The 9,277-nt window shown below is 34.3% G+C and overlaps 1 protein-coding gene across 3 annotated transcripts in view; it reads right to left on the bottom strand.

Moving 5' to 3' along the window:
• The window catches only part of LOC117118516, a 52,022-nt gene that overhangs the window by 33,565 nt on the left and 9,180 nt on the right, over positions 1-9,277 (bottom strand). The window contains exons 4-10 of one of the 3 annotated variants that reach the window (XM_033263139.1): positions 7,926-7,977; positions 6,383-6,539; positions 5,196-5,254; positions 4,625-4,774; positions 3,715-3,786; positions 1,654-1,710; positions 627-692 (exon numbers count right to left, since the gene is read on the bottom strand). In XM_033263139.1, the coding sequence (XP_033119030.1) occupies positions 627-692; positions 1,654-1,710; positions 3,715-3,786; positions 4,625-4,774; positions 5,196-5,254; positions 6,383-6,539; positions 7,926-7,977 (613 nt within the window). Of the gene's footprint in view, positions 1-525; positions 693-1,653; positions 1,711-3,714; positions 3,787-4,624; positions 4,775-5,195; positions 5,255-6,382; positions 6,540-7,925; positions 7,978-9,277 lie in introns of all 3 variants that reach the window. The other 2 variants (XM_033263140.1, XM_033263138.1) reach the window with 2 other exon arrangements.

The raw sequence follows: 9,277 nt of genomic DNA, 5'->3' as shown, positions 1-9,277 counted from the left end.
GCCCTAAAAACATCTGTCTCTTATACCCATCTGGATGTGTATAAGAGACAGGTATTGTAATCACACGTAATCCAGACCGTTTATACTACACACATCAGAGAAGCCGTGTTCGTCAATCCGTGTTCAGAGGTAATATAAACGGGCCCATAGAGATGAACTACGCCTTGATGTTGAGTAAAAGAAAAATACTTTTTTTTATGTTTACTCTATTTGTGTCTGCCTGACATTGTGATTTATTCAGAAATAGAAAAAAAATATTGTTGCTATGTTTAAAGTCAGGCTCTGGAGGGAAACAAATTTTATTGATATGTTGCACAACTAATGTTTTCTAAGACACAAAAAGCATATTTGACAAAAAGCGGTTAGTGAGATACAGATTTTTGAATATTTGAAAACTGGGGGGAAAAAAGATGAACAAAATGGGTGGTTACACCCATTCCCCTTTCCTAGATTTTAAATCATTCAAAAATATAACTATAAAAAAATTTTAAAAAACTACGCAACTATATGACTTTTCTATATTACCTTCCATCACTGGCAAGCTCTGGAGGCTGAGCCCCATTCCCTAAGGATTCTGGATGTTGAGATCCGGGAAGACGGTCCTGAGGCACCTCAAACTCTGGCATCTCCTCCTTTATACAGAGAAGGCGCTCATAGATTGGTGGATACACTCGGCCATTCTTCATGTAACACTAAAAGGAATTAAGTAAGTACTTTTTCAACAACTTCACTCAAATATGCAGTTGTGCAACAGCTGAAACAATTAATCCCTGTCCTCAAAACAAGTGTGGCAAAGTACCTGTGATTTGCCCATATATGGACAGGATATGACATCATTTTGACCATATATGGGGAATTCACACAAATTTGTCACATAAAATTTGATAGTGTAGACAGAGCTTTAAGCTGTATCACATTACACACAAATATGGGCATATTACCTTTATTTGTCACATAAAATTTTATAGTGTGGACATAGGTTAAGAGTAATATTTAAGCTCTGTCCACACTAACATGTGTGACAAATACCTGTGTTTTGCCCATATATGGACAGGATATGACATCATCATGCCCATATATGGGAAATTCACACAAATTTGTCACATAAAATTTGATAGCATAGACAGAGCTTTAAGCTGTATCATATTACACACAAATATGGGCATATTACCTTTATTTGTCACATAAAATTTTATAGTGTGGACATACCTTTATTTAAGTGTGACAAATACTTGTGTTTTGCCCATATATGTGTATGATATGACTTCATTGCCCATATATGGGAAATTTACACAGATTTATTACATACGATGTGATGGTGTGGATACATCTTAAGAGTAATATTTAAACACTGGTTCAGCAACATGTCACAAACACAACTGGTGTCTGTGGCATTACTCACATTTAATAGTCAAACTAATGGAAGTAATCAATCATACGATGGTGGTGCAACTGTGTTTCATTTTACAGACTGAGCAAAACCCTTCAGATTGCATTATCACAACCATGGGGTTGCATTAACATAACCCTAAAATTGTATTAGCACAAACTCTAGGATTAAATTATCACAACCCTGGGGCTGCATTATCACAAACCTGGGATCGCAATAAAACAGACCTGGGATTACAAGGTAATCCTTTGGTTATCACTGACCTTGACAACAGTTACATATATTGGCCATCCCTCGTGGTCTCTTATTAGTCGAGGAATCTGAAAATGTAATTAACAGAATAAACAAAACAAAACATATCAAAGAGGAATGATAATAGAATGTTGTGGTGATCATAATTTATACCGTAAAAAACATTCTTCTGAAAATATACCAGAGATTTTAAGAACGCATAGTCATATTCAGCATTTAATAAGCCTATTAATCATATTTCAATGTGTTTGCATCAGGCAAATATCATAGCAGTGATATTTTGCTCTACCTGATGTGTTATTGTACTGAATACTCAGTACGTTGGCAAATGCTGAAGGGTCCACTCATTAATCTTAGATAACAAAGTATAGCACATACTTCTAGTACTGAAATGCACACCATCGTGTTGGGATTCAATATTTCGACAATAATTATGTCATCATCAGGAATGAATAATTAATTTCGAAATACTGGATCCCAACACGATGGTGTAGATTTCAATACCTGGAGTATGTATTATACATTCCCAAATACTTGTGAACAAAATTTGCAAGTGATTCATTAATCCATTAGTCATGGTGTAAGATTATGTAATAAATAGAGCATGAGAATTATAAGTATGTTTACTGTTAATAAATAATGATGATGACTATCCTCATTGTGATGATGAAAATGATGATTATGTTCATAGTGATCATGAAGATAAAGATGATTATGATTATTGTTTGCTATAATTTTTGTATTTGCATGATACAAACATGATAGAACATTTTGATGTAACGTAATCTGAACATAGAGATTAGTGTATTTAAATAATGTTTACCCATCATTTTACAGCAAAATGGTAGAAACACTTTCTGTCACAGGAAATGTTTTATTATATTTATTATAAATATCCAGTTTAAAAATCAGGGTACACATTTTCTAAATTCAATAATTTCTATGCTCAAGTTAATAATTTGTGTAACTAAAAAATTTGCAAGTTAATTCCAAAATTACTTTTTATGGTTTATTTGTCATTTTCAAGGGACTATACATCTTTACCATGCCTGCATATTCACAGTTACAGAAGAGTGGGAAATATATAAACTTTGTGGCAATCGACACCATATACTTTCTTCTGTCTGTTCTCTTTAATGCTCTCTACTATCCAACTTTGAAGAGCCCCACACACTCACATCTGGGGGTTGAAGCTAACCGATCAATACCAGAATTCTCACGCCACGAAATTATGATGATGAAGATTATGATCATCATGACCACAATAATAATGATAATGATGATATTGGTAACAATGAATATGATGATAATGGTCATTTTGATGATGGTGATGATAATAATTTAATATTATACTCATGAACTGGAATTAAATATTTCATTGATGCCCATAAATGGAGATTTAATATTTCATTTCAATTCAATTCAATTTCTGCCCAAAATTTTGTCAGCTGTGCTGCATGTATAATTTAAATTAGGCATAAACGTAGACATGCATTTCAGTGACTATAAAACACACATTACCCAAGGTAAATCATTAGGTCATTCAGGCAATGGTATAAACATTGTACCAAATTAAAAAACTCAAATACTATATACATAATATGTGGCAAAGACAAGCCAAACCAGTCACTCGTCGCAAATATCAATTTTCAGTTATTAATACAGAGTTAAACAGTAAAATGAGAGCTATAAAATGGTAAAAGAATCATTTAAATCCGACATTTCATTATAAAGTTACAGGAGTTTAAATATACAGCTGTTTAGAACAACGTTGATTTTGGGCATTTCTCAGGCATAAACCATCATCAAATCGTTAAAAATTGTTGTTTTAACATTAAAAATGGGGAAAATAGGATAGGATAGCATGATGTATAGATATATAAAGGTTAGTAATAGTGCAATACAATTGATTTTAAAAAAAATTGACATTCCAGCATGTTTTGGCCATTATCTTTGAAACAAACTTTGCGATGAGTGACTGGTTTGGCTTGTCTTTGCCACATATAATACAGTACTTTTGATCGTAGCAATTTTTTAATTGTATTTTTTTTATTAGTTTTATCACCATATACCTTTCCTTTTGAAGCACCATGAAGGTTCTCACCAAACAGTTCATCAAAAACATCACCAACTTCAATTTTATTCTAAAAAAAGGAACATATAAAAACATATTTAATGTGTTCATGTTGTCTGTGATTAGATAATAAGACCAATGATAAGTAGAAGTGGTTGGTGCATCAGTTGTGGCTTGGACTCGCAACCTTGAGGTTCGGGGGTTTCGAAACTCTCTGTGCAAGTTGCTTGTGTCCTTGGGTAAGGCACTTTACAGTTGTCTCTCTCCACCCAGGAGTGCAAGTGGGTACCTGGTAGGTTCAAGCACAGCCTGCGCTGAATACAGCTGCAACATTATGGAATTCCCCCATGGGGCTTGAGTGTGTGTTCCATATGTGCTTGATCCAGTGATCCGGGGGTAATAATGTAAGCGCATAGAGGTTTCTACAATATGCGCTATAGTCGACAATTATTATTATCTAGTAAATTGGTTCTAATTGACTATAGAACATTTGGAATGGGTCCCTGGGAACCAAAGTCACCTCCAGCCCTCCACCTCCAATGGACGGATTCGGCGATGTTTGTTTAGATGTGACATAATTTGGGTGTACATGAAAAACATTATAGTTTAATTTTTAATCAATTTGGTATAGTTTACTGGGAATTATGATGATTTTTACAGCAATAACAAGGGACGGCCGCAATAGCAATCTCCATGTAAAACACAATGCTCTGCCAGTCAGTTATATCCAACACCCAAGTTAGGGTCACATGACACCCATCACCAAATCCCTCTATTTCAATGCTCCTAGAATAGCCACTATATATTAAAGATCTATATAAGAGCAGGCCCACTACCAGCAGGTAGACGGAGCACTCCTCCACCACCCTCCCTAGAAATTACAAATTAAAATTGTTCCGATTTCTTACATTCTCCTCAGCGACGCTTCCTGGCTCTACTTCAGCGACAACTGCTTTGCCATTGATGTGTTTAATAAACACGCCAAGATCTTTGCAAGGTACCAATTCAAACTGTTTCATTACCGCCATCATCCAAGTTTCATCAAGGAAGCTGGCATTCTGATGAAACAATGTTAATGAAAAAAGTATATTTAAGGAGCAGAATACTGACTGTAAGGCCCTGTCCAGACTATCAAATTATATTTGAAAAAAACATGTGACATGCCTATGGTCGACCATATATAGGCATATTGTAACTATATATGGGCATTCAACAATTTTTTGTCAAAGAAAATGTTACAATCTGGGCAGAGCTTAAAGGTCTGTCCACACAAATTAGTGTGATATGATGATGATGTCATATTACACCCTAATATGGCATATCAACCTTGTTAAAAGTTTAGTAAAATTGATACGCAGACAGCGAAAATAAGCACAATGCTACAGAGAAAAAAACATAAGCTGCTTCCTTTGGGATTGCACGCAGATCCTTTGCACAGTTGTTTATCAGTTTATTTATGAACGAATTTGTTCAATTTACCTTTACATTTAAATCAAACTTGATTTCTGTTATAAGGAATAGGAGAGACATCAATGATTCTGTGGAATTAAGGAAAATTTAGTTTGGTATTAAGTGTCGTTTAACATCAAGTGGTGGCATAAGCCATCTATATTTTTCTTTAAAGCGGTATCAGTAAACATATTTAATAGCTAACGTATATTCCTGTGTATAAGACGAGACTTAAAATAGCAAATTATAATAGAAAACAGGAGTTTTCTCAAAGGGTCTCGAGTTTGAATTGCCAAGGAATAAATATGACTTACCGAGCGGTAAGGCAGGGGCGTCGCTAGCTACAGCCTTAACATCGGCGCTGGTTCCCACCACTCCTCGCTAATGGTTCGGTTGGTAAAAATAAGTCTTCTCTGTTACGGACTTAAAATGGAGGTCCAGTGTATACATCTGGCTCATGTGCACTTTAAAGAACCCATTGCATCTTTCGGAAGAGTAGGGGTTACCTCGATGCTATGGTTCATTTTAGCCTTTGTCGTTGTGGAATGATGCCAACATGTAGCTACCATGAAGCGCCTCTTTACGGCTGCTAGGTAGTCACTGACCACGCCCATACGCAATTCAGCACAATGAAGCTGCAATGGGTTATTCTCCTACCTTTACCTTTATGTTTTTCATATAATATTTTTTTACTTACAGAGGATTTATTAGAATTGAATATTATTTTTAGTAGATTTCATATTGTAATAATAATAATAATAATAATAATAATAATAATAATAATAATAATAGTAGGACTAGATGTTACACTTTTCAATAACTTTCTCCTCCCCTGAGGGTGACTTCATGTCCTCAGCAGCCGGTAAACCAGCACACTTTTATCTGTCCACCACAGGGGCCGAGTGGACCAATACACAGGGGTAACACCCTACTCGCCTCGAAAGATGTACTGGTTTCTTTAAAGTGTACATGAGCATTTGTGTACAAAGTCCTTATCCGAGACGGCTTGTTCCACCACCAGAGGAGCGAGACGGCCATGAATCCATGCCGATATTGTTGGCTATAAGTTACAATGCCCCTGCCTTAATCGATCGGCCATTTGACTCGCTCAAATTAATAATGCCATAGAGGGCTCTAGTCTGAGTGAAAAATGCCTATTTACTTGACAATTGCAAATTTGTTACAGATGGCATTTATATTATATATTATTTTCTTACCTATATAGACTTCATTGCCAATGATTGACAGCTCCGGTTTATACCAGTATTCTGTCAATTTTGGATTCATAACAAGATGTTCCAAAGCAACACTCAATATCTTCTTGGTTAGTGCAATTCGAATGAAAAGGCGGCCCCTACCCTGGTGGGTTCGCACCTAGAAGTAAAGACACAAAAACATTAAAATGTATGCATAATAATAAGTAATCATATAGTGTGTGTCAACACTATTTTGATAGTGACTTAAAAGCACACTAGAAAGGTTGTTGTGATAACGATGTAAGAGAATTGTCTTCCAACCAAATGTCAGGTCCACTTGCTGTTTTGTTACAGAATTTTTTCTCCAATGACAAAAAAAAATCACTTTTATAAAGCTGGTTTCATTCGAGTGAATCGAAAGCATCGGTTCATGCACATGCGCATTTAAATTCCTATCAGATTTTTTGCGAAGTGAAAAAATTCGCAACAAATCAGAGCTCAGGAAGCGAACCAATCCTTTAATTCGCGCGAATAAATTCACCTAGTAAAAAACAGGCTTAAGATTCACAATGAAACTTTATGAAAAGTATCTTATGCCTAGAGTAATTCATCTGGTGATTTTTAATATTTATACTGTTGAATGAAATGAAATAAGAAGTAAGCGGCAAGAATTACATTTAATATATGTGTATTCAAAATCATACTAACGCTGATATTTTTTTTTTTTTTATTGTATTCCTTTAGGCACATGGCCAAGGATTAACAATTAGTGACATATTGTAATCCCTTCATATGACACACACATGACTCTATATAAACTAAGTCTTTCATAACAAGGCTTATGCAGTGGAGTTGTTTTGTTGCGAGAAAAAAATCCTGGAACCATAAACGATTTGAACCCAGGAACCTGGGATTGGAAGGCTAGCATCTTAACCACTAAGCTACTATATTCAACCCCACTCATACTTTATAAGGATTGACAAGACTAAAATAAACTTTACAGACGACTCCAAAACTCATTGTTACTGATAGTGTACAAACATGACATGTTGTTCATCATTAAAACCAAACTATACAGGAGAAATTTCTGCATAAATAAATATTATCCGTAAGGCGGGACTTTTTTATACCTTGTTTAGCCAACCTGCCACCTGATAATAATGATGAAAGATCGTCAAAGGAGGGCGGAAAAAAAATACAAACAAAATTCGTATTTTTTATTTTTTAGCAAACAGTTTTGAAAAAAAATAATCCAGAAAATAAATTGAAAATTTTATTGGTGAATGTTAACAGTGGAGTAATGGAATGGTTAAATGCTTTAAGTTTATATAATTAGGAAGAAATATACATCATAACATCAAAATTTAAAAAAAAAACTTTTATTTTCTTCTAAATTTTTTTTTCATGGCAGCGGGTGCGCTAATTGCCAAAAATTAAATTTTATTTTTATTCCAAGTTAACAAAGTATAAAAGAGTCTTGCCTAAGAAAGAATACATGGAAAAGAAAACCATGGAGATAAATTGTTAAACATGGCCATCCATAGAACACAGGAACCATTCTTACCTTCTGTGATGTTCTGCATTCTTCTAAGGCAATTGAAAACAATGGATTTAATCTGAAAGAAGAGAATTGCAAATGGTATATGATATAACAATAAATTTAATGGGCAATTCCATAAATTCGGACGTACATTTCAGACACTTTGTGAATCTATATTTTCATAATGAAGCTTGCAATTTATTTTTTTTTAAGTTTGCATTACATCTATTGGTTAGTACTATCAAGCCTACAATTTTTATTTTTTAACTCGTATGCGTTACAAAGATACGGGTCAAAATGACCCCGTGACGGACGTAATCAGAGAAAGTGACTTTTCCTACGTCACTATACTTTTTTTTTAAACTCTGTGATGTGTGGGACATTTAAAAAAAAATATTTCCCTGTTGTGTTCCACTAATGTGTGGACTTTCTAGCAGAATAAAAATTGAATTTAATTTTTTTCATTTTCTCTATGAAAACACCATAAAATTACTGTGACGGACGTACAATTTTATCGTGACGGACGTACTTGTCTGAATTGTGACGGACGTACACATCTAAAAATACTAAAAAATCTACAATCTAAATTATTTTATTGATTAATTAATATACTGGTATGCTTATATGATATAAAAGTACCAAAATATACTGGATTTTAAACTTTTTTTTTTTAATAATGAATGTAAAATACAATGAATTAAATCATTTTGGTAATTTTGTGTCAAATAATCCTCAGTTGACCTCAATACCCTAGTAGTCAGACCATGTTTTTTATGCATTTGAGGTAAAGAGAATATTGACTTCATAAATTGGTTCAGGGTGGCCCTAGAATCATTTTGGCTTGGAAACACGTTTTTTTAAATGTGGCAAAATGTCAAAGTTCAGGGTCAAAAGTCATAGTAATAGGGCCCTTATATCTTCGCAACCACATGTGGTAGAGAGTTAAGTTTGGTGCCAAGTTGTTCAAAACATTTATATTACTATTTGCCATAATAGAATATTTTGTTAAAAAATGACCGGACATGCCATTTCTGACCTTTGACTCATCTCCGGGTCATATTCACAGGTTCTCATATTTCCGTAACCACTGGTGGTAGGGAGTTAATTGTGGTGTCAATTTGTTCAGAACATTCATGTAAATTGATTATGAAGGAGTTGGATCTAAATTTGTAACCAGGAAAAATGATTATTTGGTTCCCAAAATGCACTTTGTTATTATTAATTAATGCAGACAGTTAAACTAGTGAAAGAATATGTGCATACTGTACTGTACTAGATCTATTAAGGCAAGTCCTAGCTTTTGGCGTCAACTTCTTCATTGTATATAAATAATCCTGCAGTGGGCAAGTTTAGATTTTAAAGGTTCTGGAATTAGA

Source organism: Anneissia japonica, unplaced genomic scaffold, assembly GCF_011630105.1.
Source record: "Anneissia japonica isolate Jap-2015-1 unplaced genomic scaffold, ASM1163010v1 scaffold287869_len1821871_cov162, whole genome shotgun sequence".
Classification (NCBI taxonomy): domain Eukaryota; kingdom Metazoa; phylum Echinodermata; class Crinoidea; order Comatulida; family Comatulidae; genus Anneissia; species Anneissia japonica.
Note: the sequence above shows the minus strand (reverse complement) of the source record. Positions and strands in the feature narration are given on the sequence as shown.